The following is a 27,184-nucleotide window of genomic DNA, read 5'->3' on the forward strand; positions in this document are numbered from 1 at the left end:
ATATGTATATAAACTATATAAACTATCTGTTAAAATAACCCAGCGATTTATTTAATTTTCATACAAATTTTCATATGAATAATTGCACGTCTAAAAATATATTTTCCAGTTTGTACTCTCCTTTTATCTTTAGCATTTATAATTTATTTAATAAAACACAGGTATTTTTAATTTAACGTAGTTGCGTTTAATATCAGACACGTGCTTAATCTATTATAATGTATCCATATTTAATAAAACTTTTAAATACATTTATTCTCAAAATAACATCAGTTTTTGCATTAACATTGCTGAAGGATATTATTTATTGTAGCATGCAGCATTTATTATTTCTCACATCCGTGCATGTATTTCATATCGTCGTGAGTTTAACATTTAATATTGCGACCTTTACTCGCTGCACTTCAAAAGGCCATGAAAGATGATGTTCATCGGCACAACAGATTTTATTTTGTTGGATGTGTTACACGTGCCATCTTATCCACCTACGCGCATACCGGATTTCGGGATCACCTTGTTATAAATTCCATGCGATAACACCGTTAATCACGTCGATCGATCGGATACCTTTCTTTGTTGAATGTTTTTATCGGCGCACAAAAATATGTATGCACGAAGTATTTATCACTATAGCGACGCGTGCGTTAAATTCCACTGGCTGATAATAAATGAAGATCCCATAATAAGTATAATAGGATAATTAGTATAATATATAAAGGAATGATCCCGAATCTTGTATTCCTCGGATAAAAGATCTTATTTCATTTCTTCTGATATGAATTTGCGATGCAACGTTACAGCCAATAACACTAATTTATTGAATAATTTTTAGTACAAGAAAAGGGAACAAGTTTTTTATTAAACTTATTTAGGGCGATGAGTTCAAATTTCAGAAAAAAATTCCATCAAATCGAATTTTTTAAATATAACATGTCAATTTTTAGATAATGATATTTTTTTCCGAAGAATTAAGGTGCAAAGTGAACGTTTCCTCTAGGATTTGATAAGGATTGAGAGACGTTCATCAAAGATATTGAAATGAAAACATGTTAGGCAATTACTGCTACAAACAACAAAATAAAAAAACAAAAATTAAATGCTCAATACCTCTAGTTTTTTTCTAATTTAATTTCAATAAATAAATTTTAATAAATAAAAATTTTAATAAATAAAATATCAAATTGTTCTATGAAACTTTCCTATACAACTTGAACAAATGTCTTTTTTTTTATATCTCAAAAATCGGACCTGATAGAAATATTTCGACAAATTCAAGTTCAGCGAAAATTATTTTAAAAACAGTTTTTATGTGCTCTTGTCGAAAACCTTAGGTGGTTTTTAGTAAAGTACAAAAAATTTGGGGTGCCCTCCCAAAATTATAAATATCCGCATAATTTCAATAAAATATTAAAACTTTGTGTGTATAATGTGTTTTAATAAAATAGTACATACGATAGGAAATCAAGAATTGCATCTTTATCGAGATTATATTTATAGTGCAAGTTTATCCATGTAAATAGTTTCCAGAATGGCCGTTGACCTATTACGTTTTTTTGATAATTAAAATTGTAATTTTTTGAACTATTAATTTCATTTTTGAGAAAAGATTATGATAAGATTTGTGTGCAGTTAAGCAAAGAAGTGAGCCTTATTTGCCACTAAATTATATATGAAAAGTTATACATTTTTAACATTTTTTTTCTCTCTTATTTCATCGTTAATTTATCGTAGAATTTTGGTACTTCAATCTCATTATATAAAAAAATTAGATATTTCTGGTAACTCGATTTACTAAAGAATCTTAAAAATCTAGCGTAATCAAAGGCAAATTTTACATTTAATTAAATATATAATACAGAATATAGATCGGACTAATAAACTGAAAAAAAATCTGATGATAAAGTTAATACAATTATCTTAGTAAGAAGTCATTTTTATTTTTATGCATATTTTACTTATATCTTTTTATATAAGATGAATTAATACCGTCAGTATTAATTCATCTTATATAAGTGCTGAATTTTTGAAATTTTAAGAAAATGGCTTTCAATATTGCATTACGTTCTACACCATCCGAATTTACGGAGTTTTATATCGACTTTCTTTTTTTCTCTTGCCGTGAGGAAATCTCTAACTTTTTTGTAGCGCATTAGTAATCGCAACTTGGTTAATTAGAACAATATTTTCTGGTAATTGCTTTCATTAGAATACCACGGCTACCTATTATTCTTTCTCTCGCCGGCATATAATGCTGTAGTTACGTATATCGATTAATGGTGCGATGGATGTAACACTGTACAGCTATATATCTCGCGATAAGAGCAGCGATAGCGTTTTACGAGTATTAAGGAAATTGCAAAGTCGCCTCTATTTTGGGAAATCGTGCGAATTTTTCAGGCCGTACCCCAATGTAAAATTTTTGCTTATTCGAATGAATATTCGGCATTTGATGCATATTGTTTGGGCTCTATAAATATTTATAAAACGCGCGTCGCATGCGCGAAACGCATGAAAATATTTAACGAGAATTTTGTTAAATATTAGTTAATAAAAAGGCATGAAAACATATTACGCAAACGGTTTTTTCACCGTCGTTTTGTTTAATTTTGTTTGCACATACCAAGCATTTTCCAAGCTCGATTAGACAAAAAAAATGTTTGAAGATAAATAAGTTTCTAGATGCGTTCGATTCCGATGCGTTCATTTTCTGCAAATTCTTCGGTGCATAATTGCAAGAATATGGAAAAGCATCGATTTGTATTTGTTTATTCCGTGTTTACTCTTCCGAAAGAGAAACAGGAAGCAAGACGAAATCTGTTTACTGTTAGTTTTCCTTCCTGCGGATTCCAATCAGAAAGATTGCTGATTTTAACAAGCCACGTATTCATATACAAGAATATATTTACATTCCAAACTTTCTTAAATATTCCAGTAGGATATTTTTATTTTTATTTTTTTTTTAACGATTATTCCACCTTTTGAAGTGTCTGCTCTAATTATATCGACAATAGAATTCTAGTGAATTAATTTTCATGTATAATAATGTTGCTTATAACGTTGTGAACAAAAGATGTCATAGACACAAGACTCAATAATGAATAATTTGTGATCGTGTGTGTCAAGGGTGCTCTGTGAGCACAAGTTTTACACATTTGATACATCGTAGCTCAAAAACCATCCATTATTCAGCCTTGTATCAATTTGACATTTTTTTCATCACATTGTAAGCTACGTATATGAAAAATAACTCATTTCATCGGGGATCCAATTTTTCATAAAATTAGCGTGGGGTCCTTTGTGAGATTTTAATCGCATTGGCTATCGTGCAGCGTAAATTTTCGACGAAAATCTCGTTCACATATACATCGCAATTACATTAATGCGGGTCCAGTTCCACATGAGGATTCCCTTAAATGCGATCATCGATGATGGCCAAATGGTGATACATTGTTAGAGCGAAGGCATGACCTACGGGTGCGGTATCATTTTGCGATAGATCCAGAGCACGAATTGTTGCGCAACGAGAGTGACGGGCGGCACGTATGAGCTCCCACACACGAATAAGCGACTCATTACCCGCGAGACATTGTTACCGCGGTCGCGCACACACACATACAAGCCGTACGTATCTTGCAGTCGAACTGGTTTACGAGAGATTGTTGATCATCCTAGAACGTGGAAGAGCGGAAGTGCCTTCCGTAAAGCTGCGTGATAATCTGCAGAATACAAGCATAGCGCGACATTACTGACTTAATGCATCGACATCAACGCGGATATTTGAAATTCCAATTATTACTATCTATCTTGAGAAAAAAGGAAGGGATTCCTATATTTATGTTTTATAGATAAGGTATTGTGCTCGTAAAAAGAAATTCTTTCCTTTTCAGACTTTCATTTGAACGACCTGTTTTATTTTTAAACATTCAAACACATTCTTTTCTTATCAAATAAAGTAATATCTGTCTTTTTATAGGTTTATATAAACACAATTTTAATTTGCAAGTTAATTTTATAATTCGAACTAACTTCGTTCGTAACCTCAATATGTTATTTTTACGTTTCTCGGTTAAATTATTGCAGAATTTACTTTCAATCGATGCAATGAATTATTATTGTTGTGAAAGATATTGGTATAGATGATGTATAAAATAATAAAATGTTGCGCTAATAATTAATCTCTTAATGATACAATAGCATTGATTAGTCGTATACTAATTGTAAGCAAGATTCATATGAAGTGAACGACGGAACGCGGTGGTAATTGGTATACCATTAACAATACCAAATGTCCCTGTAGGCGCACACTGACGGAAGTTACGCTCAGACAAACCGCATGTAAGCGGAATATGAGACTGACGCCCGCGATGCAATCGTGGCTGTACGTTGCATTTCCGGCCGTTCGTACGATATATGCGCGATATTTGCGCACACCTCTATGATCTACCCGTCAGAGGCACACAAATTCGCACTCTCACGTGTATCGCATTTGCGAATCTCTGTGTTAAAGCGCAAAAGTGCGGAGGCGCTAATGAAAATAACGGGTTACATTCGCATCTGTATTTAACATTTGATTTGACACAGCCGCCATTAAGTTCGTATCTTTTAGCGCGTATTCAACGTCAAAAAATACCATATACTCGTTTCCATTAAATATAGCATTCACAGCGGATGAATAAAATCAATATTTTATCGCGGCTGTATCTAGCATGAAACGTGTGATGAAAATACGAACGGATGATTGCGTATTGATAAGAATTAGTTAATATGATATTGAAACAATTCTAGATGATATAAAATTTCTTTTCTTTTTCCAATTATTATAGTGCTCTTTCTATAATTATTTTATTACGAATTATTTCTCTTCTCTTTTTTTTCTTCTTTTTATTTTATGTTTCAAATATATATATTTTTGTTTTTAATTACAGAGAGAAAAGAAAATGTGTAATGCAATTAAGAGAAACAAACACATTGAAAAAAAAATCAAAGCTATATTACACACACACACACACACACACACACACACACACACACACACATATCCCGTCTCAATATAACTGTAAATGTTACGTACCAGAAAACAAATTAGGCATAGCGAAGTCGAAGGAGGTTTCGATATCATCTTCATCAGACGAATCGTATCCTAAGCTACCTGTAATAAAAATAGTTATCGTCAGTATGAACTATGCAAAATCTTCTATCGAAATTTGTTAAGTCTAGACGGATTATATCTTATAGAATTTTTCTTAAAGTAATATATATTAAATTTAAAAATTTTTTCATTTTTTTTAAATATCCCAGTGCATATATATATATATTTATTTATTTGTATATGCACTGAGAAAAAAATATAGTTAATTTTAATAAATATTCGTTCAATAAAAAAAATGATTGTTAAATCAAATTAACATTTCTTGTATCAAATAAATATATTTTTATATTTAATAAATATTTAGTTGGCAATATTTAACTAAATATTTATTAAAATTGACTATATTTTTTTTCAGTGTGGAAATTACGTTCTATTCTTTATTTATCAACGACAAAATCAAATTGTTTTACAACTTTTTTTTCAAAAATAAAATCAAAATTTACGTTGTCACTAGCATTTTCTATTTGATCGAAAGATTCTTACGATTATAAACAATTATATTAGTAATATACGTAATCATTGGTGGAATTTAATTTATTCAATTGAATCTATTTTATTTTTATTTCACATATCAACTTCAATGCATTTAAAAATTAAAATATGTTATATCGATGAGCAAACTTATTTTGCAATTTATTTAGGACATGCTATTTAAAACTTCCTTCTCATGTTCGCCGTGGCAGTGCAGCGACATACACGTGGAAAAGTCATAATCGCCTGGGCAATTAGCCGCGAAATAACCATTAATTACATCATACATCATCCAATCCAGATAGTGGTGTGGTCGTGAAGGATTTCTAACGAATATTACCGACCGTGGCTGCGACACCTCAAATCTACGTGAATTTTTTTGCAAAATCGTCCGATGTAATATTTAACTTCTAACGAATAAAAACATTTTATAAATAATCTCACGAATTTTTGCAAATTTTTACGTTACTGCACTCGTGACGGAAAAAAGTTTTCCATAAAAAATATGAACTTTGATGAAAAAAATTAATTCTGGATATTGTCGAAGAAATAAAAAACTCGTCGTGTTGATATCGAATAACGTACACCGTTAGATTCAAAAGAACAATAGTAATTCAATCCCTTGAGCTAAAAATAACATTTTGTTATTTTTAACATCCATGTGTCAAAATGTAAATCAATCTATTTTCTGTGATTAGTTTCACGTCATCAATGTATTACTGTATAATATACCGTAAAAAACAAACTGAATCAAATTTAATTTTACAATACAATTTTAAAAATTAAATTGGTTAACTCCATTGTGTTAATTAAATTAATGATATATTCAATAGGAGCAATGACGACCTATAGAAATGATAAAAAATAATTCATATTGGATATAATTTGACATTATCAATTTATATTAGTACGCGTTCCGATAAAAGCTCTAAGAAAAGATATATTGAGAAATTAGGAGAGAAATGAGGACGATAGTGACACAATGATGCGAGGATAAAGATTAGGTCGTGCCACGATATGCTCACATCACCGGCGAGATCGTGGCGTTTCCACCGATTATCCAATTCGGTCGTCGTCAATTCGCATTGACGGGCGGGAGTGTAGGTGTCAATTTCAGTCAATCTATTCCCCTTCTGCATGCAAGAAGCGCAGTAACGCGGACCCGAGAAAATCCGCGAGCGTGAGCTCACAACTGAAAAACGGCGGTGAAGATTGATAGGGCAGCCGAAACGCCTCTGACGGAATCGTGAAAAGGACCGATCTTATCCTATCCGCATCCGCGGAAAAATCGATTCTCGGGCGTGATATTAATTTCGAGGGAAAACGGTTACGTGTCACAAATTAAATTGTTAATTTCGCGGGATTGATAAAACACGCGCCGCTCGCATCGATCGTTCGTAAAAGCACAAATTTTCATCGCGTAAGAGATTAATAATACGTTACGAATTTATACGTTCACTATGCATTACCGCGTTGATAAATAGTGACGATTAATTATTTATATTGCAATTCACATGCAAAATATATGAACATCTACCTGGTCCGTTGTGTTTTAATACTTTACCGATATTGTTGATTATTGTGATGCGGCACTTTTTGCGCTTTAATTGAGAGAACGGAAGTACGCTTTTACCTCAGAAATTTAATCTGTGACGATTTTTTGCTAGATCGGTTATAACAATTCGGGCTTTCACAGCGTGTGCGTTAAGGAGTTACATTAGTATAAAAAAAAAAAAAGGGGGTAATATAAATATTCATATAAATATATATGCGCTATAACGGAATTAATTCTTTCTGTAAATAATTTTCAATTTATATACGCCTTATAAATTGCGTGGATTCCTTTCGTGATTACGACCCGCCCTTTCCGCCGGTGGGTATTTCGCCAGTAAATCTAGTTGTCCAGCACCAATGTGCAAATTCTGCGTGATGGATGTAGGATAGCGCTTGAACGGCCTGCGGCATCGCGCTCACGGGCGTTGTTCCCCTGAGAAATTTCCGCCGGATCGATCTATCGGGTTCACTCGTTTTTTACACTTCCCACTTTTCTCCGTTCCCTTCGCCCGTCGCTTCTTCGAGTGACATTAGGCGGGCTTAATGCGGTGCCGCGGTAAAAAGGAAACCGCGGATGCGGGGGCGCAGCGTCGGCGTCGGCGTCGGCGTCGGCGTCGCGGCGCGACTGCCATTGACTGCAGGATGAAATAGAAGTTTTGCCAGGAGCGGATAGTAAACGCGTTTTGCGAACCAAATTTCCGGGAAATCTTTGGGTTATATACGTGAGATATTAAACAAAACATATAATCCCTCAAAAACATAATTTTATCAACAAATATTTTTTTTTTTGGACAAAATTATTTTGTACATTGTTACATAAATCTATAGTCAAATTTAACTTAATCGCCATTGCTTCTGCTCAATTATATTAGTTTGAATTAAAAGTGCTTATATTTCATACTGTACAATGTCAATTCCAATTGACACCTATAGCGTCAAATTGACATGATATAGTATCAAATTTAATTATCGTTTTAGTATAATATAGATCTGTCCAATTTGAGCTTCGGAGTCAAAACGCAAATGCTATCGACGCAAAAAATTTTAAGATTTCGGGGACTGTAAGTGTTGATACGAATCTGAGTGAAGCTTATCAATACTTTATAGTGTTTTCCAAAATTTTAGTCACATTGAATTTTTTTACGTCGATGACTTTGTATTTTGGCTTCGGAGCTCAAATTGGACAGGCTTGATATAAAATAACAATATGTTTAATACAAACCAGTGACTTACGTCAGATTAAATTTGACACTATAGATTTAACGGTGTATAAATTATTTTTTATAAAAGTCTATTTAGCGTTGAAATTGTTTTTTAAAAGATTCCCATTTCAAATAGATTCGTTCCTGAAATTCGGCGTTTCCGCAGTGTCCTCGGGATCGGCTGGCAAAATTCCACTTCTTATGGATGGATCACCATCGTGTAGCTGTCAAAAACAGATATCCTCCGGCGCGGCAGTGAAAAGAGTGACGAGTATCGTTAGAAATTCCCAGCATTCTCCTCGAATTATCGTGCATTCGGATTAGAATCGCGAATTGGATTTACGTGTGAATATAGAAAGATATAGTTTGTAATTCGCGTGACTATGAATTCTCATAGAAGAAACACAGCAAAAATACGAGAAGAAATACGGCGAAAATTAAAAGTACAAATGCACGTATTAAACTCTTTATTACCGCGGTTGAAATCGATTTTCTGGGGTGGACAAATTTTATTTTTTTTTATTTCGCTTTTCTCAAGCGCTGCTCGATATTAGTTTCATGACCAACACTCAGCAATTTACCGGTTAATTAAGTTTACAATCGGGAATCAAGTTAGCGACTCTTTTTATGCTTTGTTGAAAGTAATAAACTGCATTCCAAACAAGAATACAGGGATAGAGATTTGGGACGTGCAGTCGTCGTCGACCGATCGGAATGCTTAATTGGAATACTTGTCGACTCGATCGATCCACCACATATACAGCATAATATAAGATAATTACAGTAATTGCGGCAAAGTATTAATAGTTTCATGAGCAATATAATGCATGCACATGATATTATATGGCAAATACTCTAATTAGCACTAAAAACATGGAAAGTCCGTCTCGGAATTTCACCTTCCTTTTGTAAATTTGACAGTAGACATATTAATGGAAAACGAACTCTCCCTTTCCCTCTTTTCCGATATTCAAAACGCGTCATCTTACTCGTTAAAAGTAAACGTAGTTTGCTGAAAACGATCTGTATAGCAGCAATTACCGTAGAAGATAATGAAGCCGTCAATCAAATAGGGTATTAATCCGATTCATCGAAATTGACGTGAATAGATGATGATTTCTATTGTTATTGCGTTCTCTCTCTCTCTCTCTCTCTCTCTCTCTCTCTCTCTCTCTCTCTACATTGAGAAAAAAGTTGTTAACTTGACTAAATGCGTTTCGTTCATAGTGATTATTTAGTTCAAATATTTATAAATTTACATTAACAAAATCTTAAAATTTAAAACATATTATTTGTTTGAATTAACAAATATTCGGTTGAATTAACAAATATTTTCTTGACAGCCCGTGACCACTATATTTAGTTAATCAACTAATTTTTGGAAAAAACAACTTTTTTTTCTCAGTGTATCTATCTCTATTTCTCTTTCATTTTGTTCTCTACTATTACAGATATTATCCGCAGGAAAGTTTCGTAACAAGCGCTTAATACGATAAAGCCGTCGTGAAAAATGCTCGCTGCCGGCGACGACGATGCATCAAATTAACAACTTAACAAGTTCGCATCGAACGATAGTTAGAAATATCTGCGGATTATAAGCGATTACAGAGAACGAAGAACAATAAAATTTCGAACCATTTCGCTCAGATTCCGCAGAAATTGCCTTTGTTTACGGCGTAATATCATATTAATGGAGCGCTTAATTAACTGGGAAGTTCGAGTATTATAAACTCACGTTATTTATAACGAAGATACTACGACGTTCGCCTATTTGCGCGAAAACCTCCTCGCTTTCGAACGGTGCAAATTTACCCGGAAGGCAAAATATTTCACTTGGTTGTTAAAGATATTCTGCATTTCCCTTCTGTTTCAAGATTATTTCGTTCAAATAGATCTGAAGTTTAAATTTAAAGAGAAAAATACCTGAAATTAGAGTTTTGTTTCATGTTGTTGCATGCAATTATATGAAATATTTTCGCCCTTTTGGGTTAAGTAAATTTTGCACTATTGTTTTCGTTAATCTAGATTTGTTTCACTTCAATGGATACCATCTTTGCTTCACTGGTGGTGAAACAGGGTGATTCTCTCGCGTTTTACGTCGCTTTTACCAGATAAACGAAAGTTTCTTTCTCAAACGAAAGATAGTAAGTACAGGGATCGGTCGCTCGATTGTTAGCGAACAAGCCTCGCAGTTTATTTAGTCTGTTTACCGGAAGAGATGTAACTGCATGAAAAAATGCATATCCTGTTGGGCGAGAAATTACAGGTCCGACATCGCTGCTGCTGCGACGTCTCGTAAAATATGCTTCTCTCTTTATTCCATCGTGCGACGCGTGTATTTCACTGTGGACCGTCCCACCGCCATCACGTGGGACTGATAAATATTTGTCAAAGATATTACAATCGCGCGACGCAACACTTTTTAGAACGACTCCTTAAGTCGTATGGTAACTCTCCGACCGGCATTTTATTAAAATTCCTTAAACTTTGCGTTAGCAACGCGAGACTTTTGCGTTTATTTAAATTTTTAAGAAGCTCTCAGGCTTGCCGTATGTTTTAACAGGAAAAATACTGAGTAAGAAGAAAGAAATGATCGTCGACCGTGGACGGTATAACGTGTACACGTGTATCATGTGACAAAATGTCACGCCGGTCCATAATTATTTCTCAAATTATTCCGATTATCGAAGCTTCATTTATTATATATTTGTTATATATTTTTTATGATAGCAATGCGCATAATTTTAGCGACTATTTTGCACGTATTTTATAATCTCGTCGAAGTTATTTCTCATTATCTGAACGTCTCAAGCGACTTGATTGCGCTGAAAATGAGTCTGCCGATGCGAGAATATTTCCGATGCGAAGAGAAATGCGAAAAAAATCAATAGCAAACATGAACCGACAAAAAGCCGAGAGGAAAAAAGATAATACCTCGTAGCGCACGTACATGTTGTTCATAAAAAAAAAAATATTCAAATCTCCGAGGAAGCGTCTCATCGCGCTATGCTTCGCTGATGTCTTGTAGTACATACAACTGCAGTGCATCGAATTCCATTTTCAGAAATTTTAAGAATTCTATTTGTAGAATGTCTTTTTATTCTAACAGAATTTTTCATTCGTTTCATTTATCATGTATGCGCGCACATATACTTGTCAGTTATAATTATTTTCTAAATTTATATTCATTTTCACTATTATTATTATATTATTATGCTAAAAATTGGACAGATTTATTTTTTATTTTTAAATTTATTTATTTTTTATTTTTAAATTTATTTATTTTTTATTTATTTTTACACTTTTGTTGAAGCATCTAAAAATGTAATTAGATACATGTCTGGACTATCAAAATAACTATATAGAACACTCAAGCTGGTTGCTAAAGTATCAAAATCTTTTATTGCATTGCTCATCACGTTTGATTCCCTAGATAATTATTTTAATGGTTCAATAAAAGGTTCAATAAAGTTATTTTCAGAATATCTATCAAAATTTTTAAATACTTCAATAAATTTCATATTCAGAAAAATTAAACAATAGAATCCTAGTACAATTCGATTTTTTTTACAAATAAACTATAATTCCCCAAGAAGTTATATAATTTTTAATTATTAATTAATTATATAACAAAAGAAACGAGATAAAACAGACATAATACGAATTAAACATGCGAAAATGTCACCGTAGAAAGAAATAGTTTAAAAAAGGAACATTGCAAGAGCTTGGAATTTAATTTTACTGCAGACAGGGGTAAAATGAATTACGTGGCGGAGTAATATCCCCATATTATTTCGCAATGATCCGTATCTCTGCTGGGCGACACGCTGAGCTTTCGTCGATATCAAAGTTGCAGTTTCAACTGATGGGTTACAGTAAGGATAGACAGGGGCACCTACCAATCGAGGTGTGGAACGGGAAGTGGCGTTGCTAGTTCACAGAGCCTCGACATTATGAAACTTGGAATCGAAATAGCGAGTACCGCACGAGTATGTACTTGATGTCAAAGGAGTAATAACTTGGAAGTACTTGCATCTCGTATAGTGAGGTATGACTCGCTCGACGTATAGACTGCACGCATGCACGCACACATGTACGCGTGCACACGTATATACGCGCAAGCGAATTCGTATGTAAATATATATTCGTTCGTACATCATCCGCGTTCGAAGCAAGAAGTTATTGCACGCTCAGTGGAGGTAAGTGCGTTAGATTGACACACCACTGCATATTATGCACTCTGTGTATACGAGACTACTCCGTAGGTCCGATTTTGTAGAAATTGCGGATCGATTTTAACTTGATAAGAATTTGAGCAGACTTTTAAAATGCAGTTTATCCAAAATTTTGTTTTTTTAGTTAGAGGCGTACTGTTCAATATGTTGAAAGCTACTCTGAGATGTTCAGAAAGCATTTTGTCGTCGTTAATTTATATACTGAAAAAACAGACATTTTGAAGTGCATTATGTTTTTTAATCAGAGACAAACAAAATGCATTTGTTTAACATTTTTCTCAATTGTTTAACAATTTTGTTTGATGTTTCACATCTTACTGATTGACAATATTGTTATTTTCTGTATTTTTCTTGAGTGCATAGTTTCTTTTTTTAATCGTTTTCTGAAAATTACAAATTTTGAATAAAACGCATTTTGAAAATCTGCTCCTCATTTATCGTCTGTACATTGAGCGCAAAGGACATGTATGAAGTCTAAAGACATCTATAATAAGTAAACGTGACTACAATTACAAGAAGAAACTCACATATAATTATATGTAGTTCATGAATTTTTATTAGCTTATTAGTGGTTATTTTGGGGCATCAAAAAAATAATCCCTGTAAAATAGTAAATTGCACTTCTGCGTATTTTTCGAAAAAATTGTGATTTTAGGTCACGATGACGGATCACTTTCAAATCTCTTTACTCTTCGTTTAAACGTAAATGAAATATTTGAAATTATTTAAAATTAGAAAAATATACACTCTTTTACAGTGAAATTTTACTCCAAGAAAATAAAATACAATCACCCTTGAAAAAAAGTGAAAATATTTTATTTTTTAAAAAAAGAATGACAATTTTCACTCTTTTCAGAGTGAAGAAATTTTACTTCAAAAAAGTGAAATGTCACTCCAAAAAAGTGAGATTTCACTCTAAAAAGAATAAAATTCGTCACTTTTTTTTAAGAAGTAAAATATTTTCATTTTTTTTTTCAAGGATGGTTGCATTTTTACTCTCTTGGAGTGAGATTTCACTGCAAGAAATTTAGAGCGTACAGCTCCGGCGGACATGAATGTATAAACATATAATTTGAGTATACGATCCGTAACATCCTGTACTATCTGTACTGATTTTTATCGTTTTTTCAACAAGTAGTAATTGTTTAAAATATTTCAAGCTTTGGAATCAAAAAATGCCAATTTTTTCAAAAACTATCAATTTTAGGACCTAATATATATGTATATATGTATATATAATAATATTTTTTAAATATCTATCGATTCTCCCAAATTTAAAAATGATCGTCGTGACCTAAAATCACTTTCCTCGAAAAATACGCAGAGGTACAATTTACTGCTTTATTACAGGAATTATTTTTTGATGCCTCAGAATAATCAGGCAAAAGCTGATCAAATACCATGATAAAATACATATGTAAGTCTCTCTTTGTTAGGTGCCTTCCGTGCAGCATTATAATGTTAAACTAACATTGCGTAACATACTGGTCTTCAAGTGTATTAATATCTCTAGGTATAAATATCTTGTTAATGAATGTCTTAAAGTTATGACAGACGTATTATACACGTAATCGGTCGCGTATTAACGCTATTTAATAGCTGCATACATATGTTGTTAATTATCGCTTCTTCAGACTAAATATATCTTCTTACTTTTGAATGTACTGACGGATTTATGTGCGCTGAAAATAAAATATAAAATGAAAAATTATATTCGGTGCTAAATGTGATCTCAAGACATCGAACATATTAGTCATAACATTGCAGTCGAAAATGATTGCAAAGTTGTCTGCGCATCGCGAAAAAATATTCTCGTGCAATAATTGGAAACCATTCCACTTTGTTCCGTTGTAAATGTCACGTTTCGTGATCTGTCATATCTTTTTTTTTACACTGGTAAAGCGCACCTTAATAAATGCACAACAGTTTAGAAGCTAAAATGCAATTGCATTGCAAGAATTTTATTTCTATATTGCGATAAGAGACAGTTTAATTATCGCAAATAAAAAAAAATTCTGTGATATCACAGATCTAGATGCGCTAAAACATCAGATTTCGTTTGCGAAACAAAATTGGAAATTCTCGTGTGCAAACGAATTATTATACAAAGATAAAAGGCATTCCGACACGGGATGCAGATGGTGTCCTGAATTTCTACGCTATCCCGTATTATCGAAGACTACCGTATTAATCCGATTCACGTTAAGCCGAAAAGTTTTTTTTCGGACGAAAAATGTGGGCGATCGTTGTGTTTCGTACGTTTTTCCACGCGATTTTGTCGATCACACCACGGTGATTTTCGGAAATGCGATGATCACGCAAAACGAGGATTACTGACACACACACGCGCGCGTACATCGCTTCGCTTAAGTAAAGATCAATACAACGTCTCGACGATAAATTCCGTTACGTTCTAACGGCATTAAATACTTGAGATGCAATATGGATTATATGCCTTGGTTCATTGAATGTTGCGTGAGTAACGGTTAGAAGAAGAGATGAGCTCAATGAGATGTGACACGTTTAGGGATTTTGAGTGATGTAAGACGTTATCATGTTTATATAAGGCAGAAATAGATAAAGATATTTAAATTTATGGGAATATATATATATATATATATATATACATATATACCTATATATATTTCTTTTTTATAAATTACAATAGATCTGAAAACACGAATGTTTTTTCTTGCAAGCACGCAGAAAGAACGATTTTGTTGATATATTAAAAAATTTAATACAGATATGAAAATAATTCTCGTCGGATTATCAAAATAATTAGATAGAATGCTCAAACTAATTGCTAAAATGTCAAAAGTTTTTGCAGCATTGTTCATCGTGCTTAAATTTCATTATTTACATAATTATTTTAATGTTCCAACAAAATTATTTTAAAATGTGTATCTACTTAAATTTTTAGATATTTCAGCAAAATCATTCTTTCTGTGCATTAGCAATAAATAAGTATCTGTTTGTAGATTTCCGATTTTATTTTACTTTTAAAGTTAATAATGAATCAAAAATAATATTTCAATTATTTAATTTATAATTTTTAAATTATTACACATATAAATATTAATTCTCTATTATTCAGTAATTAATCCTTCAGATATAACCCTTAATAATGCAACAGATAATGCGTTATTGTTTTCCTATCGCTCGGAATATGTACGAAGAGATATAATAGGAAACGTACAACTGAACGATAAATATTTTATTTGATATACGTATCTCTTCTTCGTCTGTCAGGAAACAAAGCCTCTATTATAACTATATTTTCTGAGAATCTTTACACAATCAATTTGTTGCTAATTAGTGACTGTTATACCTGTTCCCATATGCAATATACTTATTATCATGAGACTGTTGAGATTACATATCCAGAAATATACTGACGGTTTTCGTTTTTTCATGTCTGTCAAATGCGTCGTTTTTCGTGTAACTAATGTACGCGTAACATGACTCCAAGGGACATATATCAAAAAAAAAAAAAGAAAGAGAAAAAAGTTTTGCACCATCCCCGTTATCTTGCGTTATCCCTACATTGAGCCAGAAACTCCATTAATCTTCTCTTCTAGATGATTTATCTAGCAAGTTGTTTTGTTCTTTACAAAATGTTAGTATTGTTCTGCCCACGTTTATATTTTATGACTGATAATTACACACGAATAATTTCGCAATCGTAACTTATATATCCTATTTTTAATTCTCACGCCACGCCTTGCGATACAGTTTCAAGATATAGCCAAGGCTAATGTGCAAAAGATTTTCTTTGTCCGTTCCAAAAATCGATAAAAAAATCCATTTCTTCCTTCTGTCAATCGAACACTACTGTATCCCTCTCCCCTGAAATTACCGTTCTCTCAGTGGGGTCACGCTTGCTAAAAATCAATGGTGCATTGACTTTTGCTCCCGACAGATTCGCCGAGACGCGAGATTGGATTTCAATTTGTTTCGGAGGAATATTCGTTATTCTCGTTATTAGACTTTCAGGAAAGCAACGATTACGGCGGCGCTATTATATGACAAAAAGCGAGCGAACGAGAGAAGGCGAGGAAAGCGCTAATGATTGGTTTCAAACGAATTTCCACCTGGCAGTTCCGATTTTGATGTCTATGCGCGATATGCACCTATTCACCTATTCATAATTACTCTATCATTTTCCACCACCATCACCAAGAGTCGCGGCAGTTTATGGCTTCGCGATTCGCGGATAATTGGATTGTCTGCTACCGACTGACCGAACGACCATCCCATAATTCTTTACGTCAACAAGAATGGCCACGATACTGTGGCGCTTTCTGTGCTGCACATTATTGTGTGTCTTCTGTGCTATTTCCCGATAATCGTGTATTTTTCTATTTGTATCTGGTGTGCCACTTTATTGGTTCGCTGGCAAGACTTACTTAAGCCAGAAATTTAACTCCAGAACTTAAACTCCAGAATAACAGGTGATTACTATGTAACGTCAAAATTACTTTTGTAACGTCAAAAAAAAAAAAATTTGAGACTAAAATATACGAAAAAAATATTTAACATTGACTTTCAATTTAATATTGATTCATTTATAAAAATTTCCATAACCTGCAAAATTTATGACATGAACTATGCAAATGTATTCGCACATTATAATAATTATTATGACCAGCAATTGCAAATATGATAACATGGCAAAGTTGAAACTCGTAAATGTGTAGCCATATGATTGCTAAATGCAAAACTTGATTTTATCATTTCACGAATATTGACATAAGCTCGTCCTTTTCGCAGTCCTTTGTTTGCCAGGGATTTCTATATTTCCTTTTCTTGTTTCTCGCGAGAGCGTTAATATGAAAAGTTTCGCTGTTAATATGGAAAGCTTCGATTTTATTTAATTGAAAAGTTTTATGTCTATTAGCTTCGCTCGTCGTTATTTCGGTAACTAAGAGCGTTCTTGACTTTCATTGTATAAAACATTAGGTCACAAAGATAGTAGTCTGGGTCCAATTAGTTTTGATTATTGAAAGTTGAAACGATTATTGAAAGTTGGAGAAAAACAGCAAAAATTCACGTTAAAAATTGCTCTGAATAACAAATCAGGCGAATGTAAATTTAATGCATAGATATCGTCAACGTAATGCGTTCTTCTCTTGTTTCGTGTATATTTTAACAATTACATCGTACAATTATGAATTTGTCCAAAAAAATTCGTGATACCCTAAAATTACTAAAATAAAATTGGAAAAAGTTATTTAAATGAATGAGTAAGATTCTTTAAGATTAGCTAATTAAAAATATTTCTCCCGCATAAATTTTATAGACAAAGTGCACACATACATAACGCCACATAAAGAATATCTTCCTCTTTAAAAATAGCTTGCGTTTCCTATGTGAATGTGTAAGATTTGTTTAATTCGACAATTACGCCCAAATACTGTTTTTATTATCTACCACTTTATTGCTGTTCGTGTGCAACAAATGACGATAGGCAAATTACCTGCCAGTAAAGACTTTTATGCGTGATGTTTAACAGTGTTCCTTTCACACATATGCGATCGCGACGATATATATTACATTAAACGACGCCGTTAAATCACTATAACGGCCATAGCAAGTGTTCGTGCTTTTAAGCAAGGTCCAATGTCGATATTATACGTGACGAGAATGGCCAATAAATATATGTAAATCAATCTTGACATGTAAATAATTTAAAACGAAATTAATTCTTCTCGCATTGCGTTTTATTTCAAAATATTTAAATTTCCGTGACATCAATTTCCGTGGCAGTGCATAATTTGCTTCCTCGAGGAAAAATTAAAATTTCTTGCTAGGTATTTCCATCTCCGCTTTCATTTCACAAATTACTTAATATAAATCGCAATTATGCTTTAAGGATTACAGAAAGCAATGTATGGCGCGTTTGTATAAATGTTATTACAGCATGTTGCTTACACGAATTATGCAATGCGCGTGGTAAAATGCATTGTTAGGACAAAAGTCGTGCACGAGTTGAAGCTAAGGATGCGCTTTACTTTAATCCTGAAATGTATACTCGTTTCATCTTATGTCGTGTGTCTAGGAGATACCCTATCCTATGACATCCCATAACGAATTGCCTTGAAGAAGACTTTTTTGCACAAACAAAAAGATTATTTAAAAGCTAATAATTTACTTTATAAAAAAATACTCAACTTTACTATCGTTAAAAATTTAAATGTATGCACGAGTAATGTCTTCTTGAAATAATTAATAACAATTTAACATATATTATTAGACATTTATATTTATTCGTAACGTAATTAATTTTGCATATTTATTTTAATATTACGTAATATATTTTACTTTGATTTTTCTGTATAATTTATTACAAAATATAGAAAATAAACATAATATTTCCTGTTATTGATTCTTCAGATACATTAAACTATACGATAAAGCAAAATAAAAATATTATTGATGACATTTTCATGTGTGGTTTTATTGACATATATATCAAAATTATTTATTTTAAAGATATAAACAGCATTGGAATACGTGTCTGATATGAAATTGTTAAACAAAAATAACTATACATATATAATATATATCCATTTACGGCTTCTACGCTAGATTGAATTTACGGCATTTATTTTTATTACCGAGTTACGTCACAAATTATTATAACTGTCTTGGATCATTTATCTGCTGAATAGGTTTTACTCTATGCAGCTAATTGTGCAGAATCATTTGTAGTCGAGATATTGACCCCAGGGCAACGTCTAGGAGAAACAAAAAAAGATGCGCCGACAAAAACGTTTGCGGCGTATCTGCTGCTTTTTTTCATTTAAATGGTCGGTAAGGCGGCTACGAGATGCAGACTGCATACTAATGGAGGCATATTCTGCCACTGCCACTCAAGGCAAGCCCAACACTACGTCAACGGGGTCAGGCTGTTTGCGACAGGAAAATAATATGAGTTGGTCATAATCCGCGGCAGCACTTCGCCTCCAGATACGGAGGTGCACAGCAAACTGCAAGGACACTCCACGTATGGAGTCACGAGAGGTACAGCAAAATAATGATACTCGGTAGAAATGTCTTCCGTCGTTTCTTTCAAATTTTTCTGAGCGAAATATAAAGTAAAGGTATACTATATGTTCACATTGTACAGATATATCGTTTTTATCATTCCTCAGGTAGAACACAAGTTAACGATCTACTAGAAGACGTCGTCATGATTTTATTTGTCATTTATAAAAGACCTTACAAATGACAAGTAAGAAATATTAGGATAATCTATAGTATCATTATAATTCTATCTTCTATCTCAGGAATAATAAAAATATATATCTATATAATTTGACATATAATAATAAAATGAACTTATAAATAATAAATAAGGACATGATGACGTCCATGTGTTATTATTATAATGTAAGATATTATTAGGACCGTATTTTATTATGGAATGATAAAAACGATATACATATTTATATAATTTAAAGTGAACTTATAAATGATGATAAGGTCATGATGACGTCTGTATGTTATTATTATGACTTCTGTTTTCTACGTAAGTCATACATACAGTAGCAAGAAGGACTGTCGCACACAAAATTCCGCAACAGTGACTGTAAGACATAAACAAGCCGATAAGCCAATCAGGATATTGCTTTAGATCTACGTAATCTAACGGAAATGGAAATAACAGTAAACTTATCCATAACCTCGCGATAAGATTTCAACCGGTTGAAACGCCTTATAGATAAGTTTACTGCTATTTCTATTTCCGTTAGATTACGTAGATCTAAAGCAGTATCCTGATTGGCTCATCAGTTTAAGTTCACGTCTTAAGATTATTGTTACAGAAATTTTATCTGCGGCAGCAGAGCCCTAAGTGATATTTTAATGAGATTGTGGTTTAATATAAAAATTATATAAATCAAGGGAAAAAAAATTTCTTAACAGTAAAAATAAGAGGCGTAAAATAAAAGTATGCGATCAAGAGTACATTATTGCTCTTTGCTCTGTAATCATTATGCTGCGCTATCGTGTACGCTGTACGTCATACATCCGCATTGTAGGTACTATGCGTGGACAGTATGATATATGCACGTGCACCGACCGGTGCAATTGCACGTGTAAAGCGAGCGGGTGAAAGGGAGGTCGACGATGGGAGGCTCATCGAACGCGATGCGGAACATAGGAAGAAGAATGACATTACCGGATTGTGCAATAGATATGCTACGTGAATCAACTACTCGGAGACTGAACTAGGTGACGGAAGTAATTAGTCACGACTTTTTTCCCGCTGTAATTGGCGTCGTGCAGACTGAATGATTTACGTGGCGCATTTTTACACGAATGCGAATTAATTCGTGTGTGTAATATGATGACTCGCGCTATTGTACTGAATGAAAAAAAAACAAATACTTATTATTAATAGATACAATCGCGATAGATTGATGTAACAAGATGAAAGGCATATTGGTACATCAGTATTATGAAAGCTTGGAGCGTATAACGTTGAGTAAAATTGATGAGCATTAACTCTCTGATTAAGGCGGCTTCAGATGACATGGTCAGTGTACGTCAACATTAGTAAATATTAAATGCACACATATGCACACACGACACACATAATTATCCATACGAATGTAGGTCAGTATTTAGCGAATGTACATAATGTTAGCGTATATTGTTCAAGCTGCCTTTAAATATAAGAAAGTAAATATGTAAGATATTTATAATTTTTATTGTGAAACCGTTTTAATAATGTCTTAAAATGCTAATACGGCTTTGTGATTAACTTATGACATCTCGAAACTGTACTTAATATATCTTATATATTAGGTGTAGTAAAAAGAAATCCATTATTTTTGCATGAAATTGAATGGAAAAATAATGGATTTCTCTTTACTACACCTAATATAAAAATCAATTATGAATACTGACTTAAGTCTATACATAATTTTATATGAAGTTATGACATTACATTAACGCGTCTATCTTATATAACTCTTTGATACATATAAATTGAATAGTAATATAATTAATTAGCAAGCGTAAATAAGTTTCCTTTTATTGCGTTTCAATTTTGATATACAGTACAATTATTCGCACAAACGAATCGAAGAGTGTAGCAAAGAGCTCACCGCGCTCGCAATGGTGCTAAACACGTCATGTTTGTTGCACGAAAGAGATTTACGATTGCAGGTGATTACGCAGGCTCGTCTTGAAGGCGACGCGCGATTACCGAATAGTAAGATTACCCAGCAGCAACGATTATGTATTCTTAATAGGATGAAGCGCAATCTGCTTATACACCGCCGCGCCGTGACGAACTCTCGCGTTGTTGTTCGACACTTACAAACTCACCTAATATCTATCTATCCGGTCGCGGGACGAACGAAGCGAAGCTTCGTCATCACGATCGAAACTCACCGAAACTCGATTTTCGTAGTTTGTTGGCAAGTCACCGTCCCGGGGAAGTCTCAAAAATTACATTATTATCCGGCTGTCACCCGATTGTCAGCGAGCGTAATGAGAGCAGACATTCTCTCCTGCGGAGACCGCGTTGTAACAGTGAAATTCCGCGGCATGAAAACTGGCAGGTGCATCACGTTAGGAGAAACACCTCGCCGGAGGCGTCATACTTCTCACCCAAGTAATAACAGACGCTGTAACGTTCACCCATGACGAAAGAAATTTGATTGTATGATTTTACGCCGCTTGCTACGACCGGTCACTAATGATTCAACAATTACGAAAGTTCTCCTACGAGGCTGAACTATCGTCCACGCGTATTTCTCCGGTATCTTTTGCAATAATAATTAACAATCTGTAAACTTCGATTGTTGTTTCACCGCTCAAAGTTATTTAGAGCGTACTGTAATGACGCAATACGCGTGGCGTGTCACGATGCCTCTGGTTAAAATATTCCTATCATTTGGTACTTCAACGAATATGCACAAAGTTCCGAGACTGTTTTACAAATGTTGCTCTCCGCAATAACGCGGCATGCATTTATGCATGTACAATTATTCGAATGCAAACTCGTTAATCTGTTTTAGACGCGGAGCTGCTCGCGTCGCAAAAATCATAAACGATATTTTTAAACAGATGCGAAAACGAACGTGCGTTCACATTCCTAAATGTACTGCACAAAAGTAACAAAGCCGAGATGAAAGTTTATTATTAATATTGTATAAAAATTGTTTAAAAATTAAAATTCATAAACAATAAATAATATTCATTTAAATAATTTAAATATCTGTCGTTTATTTAAAAGATTGTTATACTCAATATTTGAAAAATGATTATATTAAAAATTGCTGTATTTAAAAACATGTTAGATCGATGTTGAAACGATTATAACGTAAAGTATAATAATTGAAATCTCAACTCTAGTAAAGGAGAATCTTAAGTTAGCGACAAAATCGTAATTCGCAATTTGCCGAAAGTCGACTTATTTTTGTGAAGATTTCCGCATGGTTGAAAACGTTTCAGACACACAAATGTCGGCCCGAGAGATAAAGTTACATTAAAATCAAGAGGAATAAATTGGAGTTCGACGGGAATTCGCTCGGACAATTATCTTGGGGACGAAGCAGCTCCAATTAAACGAGCTTCCTGCAGTTCTCGTCTCGCAAAAACGGATCCGATGCTAATTAGCAAAGTCTATGCTGGAAGTGAATTTCATATCGAGTTGTAATCGAGTAAACAACGGCCTTAAGTAGTTCGAGCGTGCTATCTGCTTCCACGATTTCTTCGTGACCTGACATTCAATCGCGATATTCGCCCGTCGGGGGCACCCGTCTCGCCTTATAACGACGGCATAAATGTCGTGAACTGAATGCAAATAATCCCGAAGAATCGCTCAATGCAACGAACGGAGCCGCGATAAACGTCGGATGTATGGAAAATAAGCGTGAAAAATGTAGATTGCGTTTTTTATCACTTATTATTACGATTACAATTGTAATTACAATGCAAAATGCGTAAAGATTTGAATTTTTTTTATTTATTATATTCTCTCCTTTTTTTCAATCATTCATTCGCGTAAAAACGTTTAAATTAATTTAATAAAATTAATATAATTCTGAGATTGTTTGATATATAATATATCAGAATAGTGCACTTATCTTATCTGGTTATTTAAAAAGGACAAGAAGTCAAATATAATAAATGTGTTTATGCGCAATTTGAATCTGCAGGCTAACTGAAATATTTGCTTATTCGATTTATAAACGAAATGTGTTTGAAAATATTCACTATTAATTCGCTGTCCGGCATTAAATTTAAATTCGTTTTTATCACATCGACTTTTATTGATTTAACATAGTATTTTGGAGCATAGTTGCGCCATTTCGTCCATGGAATCGAAAGAGCCGATTATAGCACAATAGAATATTCCATTACTTAACTTCAATAATCCGGTTTATAGTTATAAATAAACTACTTTGAGAGGATTACGAATGGCAGCTCTAAACCGTAGTTAAACGGCAATTCTAAATTAAGAGAGATTTGTGTGTGTGTGTGTGTGTATGTGTGTGTGTGTGTGTGTGTGTGTGTGTGTGTGAGTAATTATATCATTGTATGTAATTATATCATTCCATAAAATATTTAATCAATGAAAACGATGGATAATCATCGATTAGTATTTAATTCAAAAGTTAATTGCAATCATAAAGTTACAATCATAAAGAATTGTCTTAAATCAGATTCAATTGTAACAAGTGTATTTGCATTGAGTGATTATTAAATGAAAAAATACTTTGCTTAAGGGAATAATACAGAACGATTTCTTCGCAAGAATTCTTGAGACAAGAACTTAATTAAGAAGTATAATCACGTTCACGGCAATCAACGCAAGGCTAAAAATTGATATCAGAAATTTTATAACGTATTTTGAATACGATAAACGCTGATGTCAGCAATAAATTTCTGATGACAACTCGTCGCATTGTGTAAATTCGAACTTTATATCCGCGATGTACGAACAAGAAAATAAAGCAATACGTTAATTTAAAAGAATAATAAAATCGCACTCACTTGGGAAACTGCGTGTACAGGCGACGAAGCACGCCGTAACGAGAAGAACTTGGACGAACGTTTTCATCCTGTCGCATGCAGGGAACGTCGATAACTCGTAAAACTGCCAAGGATCGCTTGCTACTTCGACGATGTCTCGATCGACACTAACCGGTGTCCACCCGAACGATGGCTGTCACGTACGACTCGCGAAAGGATCAAGGTTACTTGCCAGACCGGATCGGACAGTGGAAAACCGACGCTTTGCCCCGCGGCTTTTATCCGCGCCGCGGCTATATGCGATTCCCCGATCGTCGCCGCGCCAATCAGTGCCGATCACTCGTCACGTGGTGCGCGTCACGTGATCGCAGCGCGGGATTTTGAGTCACGTCGCGGCTTTTCTCGGTAAAGGCGATCTTTATAATTCTACACCGCCAGCGGAATAATAAAAAGTATAAAGTACGGCGTGCACAAACAATCGTATCTTTGACAGCGTTCGACGAGCAATTGCGCATTTACTGATAATTATACGAGTAGACAGACTAAGTATATAATACATGAATAACACTCTTGTTCCGGGTAAACGTCGCGAACGTTATCGTGCCTGTCGTCAGTTTAGTTCGAAAAATCATTACTCACGAGACTTTCCAAGAAAAAAAAAACGCAAGAAGATAAATGGCGCGAATAACAGTTTCAAGTTTAGGCCGAGACGTTGAGAAATTGTGTAATCTTGATGAAAACGGGTCATAGGAGGCGGCGGCAGCTTGTACTGAGGATCCTTATCGTACGCACGTGATATACGTATGTACGCAACTGTATATAGATGCGTAATCGTGTGTACGTACATCCTCTTGCGTATGTATTATGTATGCGGGTTATTATTATTATTATTATTATTATTATTACAGAAACACACGGTGCAACGATGGCGGGCGAACTAGCGCAGCGGAACACGATAATTATCATGCGTCTCACAACAAGCTTATGTGTACACGCGGGCCGCCTTACGCACGCATCGGTGTACCTCTTGCCATGCTTGAGCGCTTTTGCGTAAGAAGTCTGTTACATGAACCGTCGAGAAACTTCGGAACCAGACGAGACTTGCCTGATGAGATGCTTAACCCTGAGACACGCGCGCACGAGCTACTTTTACAACCGCGAAGACGTGACAAATTACTTCGAATAATTGTTGCTGAGTTCTAGTATCACTGTACTATAAATGTTAATCTTCAAGATTAAGTTTGCTTTTACAAAGAAATCATTTTTAAAAGACTATGTTTATAATTCTCAAAACTTATTTTGTGATATGAAAATGCGAAGCAACAAAAATGTTTGTGGAAGTCTGTAATTATAGTATTACTAGGTCTTAGTCATCACTTAATCATTAGTTTTAAAAATTACACTGCAAATTGTATGTAAAAAGTTAATTGTATGTAAAAAAGTGGCTCTACAAATATATGTGATCGGTTTTGCGTCTAAAAATATATACTATACTCAGGGCTGGGCAAAATACATCATCAAAGTGTTTGAAATACAAAATATAAAATACATTCAAAATGTGTATTTCAAATACGAAATATTTTTTTTTTAATATAAAATATAAAATATTTAATATAAAATAATATTTTTAATATAAATTTCAAAATTTTTTAAATACAAAGTTTTTTTTTAGTATTTCAAATACAAAATATGTCCAAAATTTGTATACAAAATGTTTTATTTTTTAATACAACATACGCATTTAAAATTTTTTTTATTTTAAATACAAAATACTTTTTAGTACGATGTACTTCCAAATTTTTTTTGCGTGCTCGGTACTTTTCCAACTAGTCATGATCACGACAATTACATTTCGTTACAATTGCATCTCGTTTTCTGCCATAACCCTAACGTTTCCGAATATAGCCAGTAAGTCTGTTCGCGTTGCTTCAAGGATTATTACCAAGGATCTTTTTTAGCATTTCAAATATAAAATACATTGAAATTGTATTTGAAATACAAAATATATCATATGATCTTTTTGAAATACAAAATACATTTTGTATTATATTTGAAATGTGCCCAGCCTTAACTGTACAAAAATACATAATATGTATTAGTCCTTCATGGTCACTGTGAGTCAAAATGACCAGAGCATAAATCATCTCAAGAGAATTAGGCGAATACTGCATTTGTAAAAATATTATAAATTTAAAAAGTTATATTTTTTTAAGTAATAAAACTCATTTTTCCAAAGTTAACACGTTTATAATTTTTTTTTAATGTTAACCAGAATAACTATGTGGATTTTTTGAAGTGTAACCATGAAAAGTTAAACGTGTAATACAGTGTCATTTTTTACGTGGAACTTAATCTATACACATATATTGTAGTTACTTTTTACACACTTAGATTTGTAGTGTAGTCTTTGCTTTTATAAAGAAATTATTTCTAAAAAATACTTATAATTCTTAAAAATTATATATGAAATATAAAACTACACAAACCTTTTTTGCGAAAATCTATATTGAAAGGGTGTGTGTGTGTGTGTGTGTGTGTGTGTGTGTGTGTGTGTGTGTGTGTGTGTGTGTGTGTGTGTG

General features: G+C 33.5%; 1 protein-coding gene across 1 annotated transcript in view; it reads right to left on the bottom strand.

Moving 5' to 3' along the window:
- Positions 1-24,838, bottom strand: part of LOC108691593 (icarapin-like) — a 37,051-nt gene extending 12,213 nt beyond the window's left edge. Inside the window, exons 1-2 of the mRNA XM_018199420.1 lie at positions 24,627-24,838; positions 5,072-5,149 (exon numbers count right to left, since the gene is read on the bottom strand). Of these exons, the coding sequence (XP_018054909.1) occupies positions 5,072-5,149; positions 24,627-24,693 (145 nt within the window). The 5' untranslated portion in view covers positions 24,694-24,838. The remainder of the gene's footprint in view (positions 1-5,071; positions 5,150-24,626) is intronic.
- Positions 24,839-27,184: the final 2,346 nt, after the last annotated feature.

This window comes from Atta colombica, unplaced genomic scaffold, assembly GCF_001594045.1.
Source record: "Atta colombica isolate Treedump-2 unplaced genomic scaffold, Acol1.0 scaffold47, whole genome shotgun sequence".
NCBI classification, from domain to species: domain Eukaryota; kingdom Metazoa; phylum Arthropoda; class Insecta; order Hymenoptera; family Formicidae; genus Atta; species Atta colombica.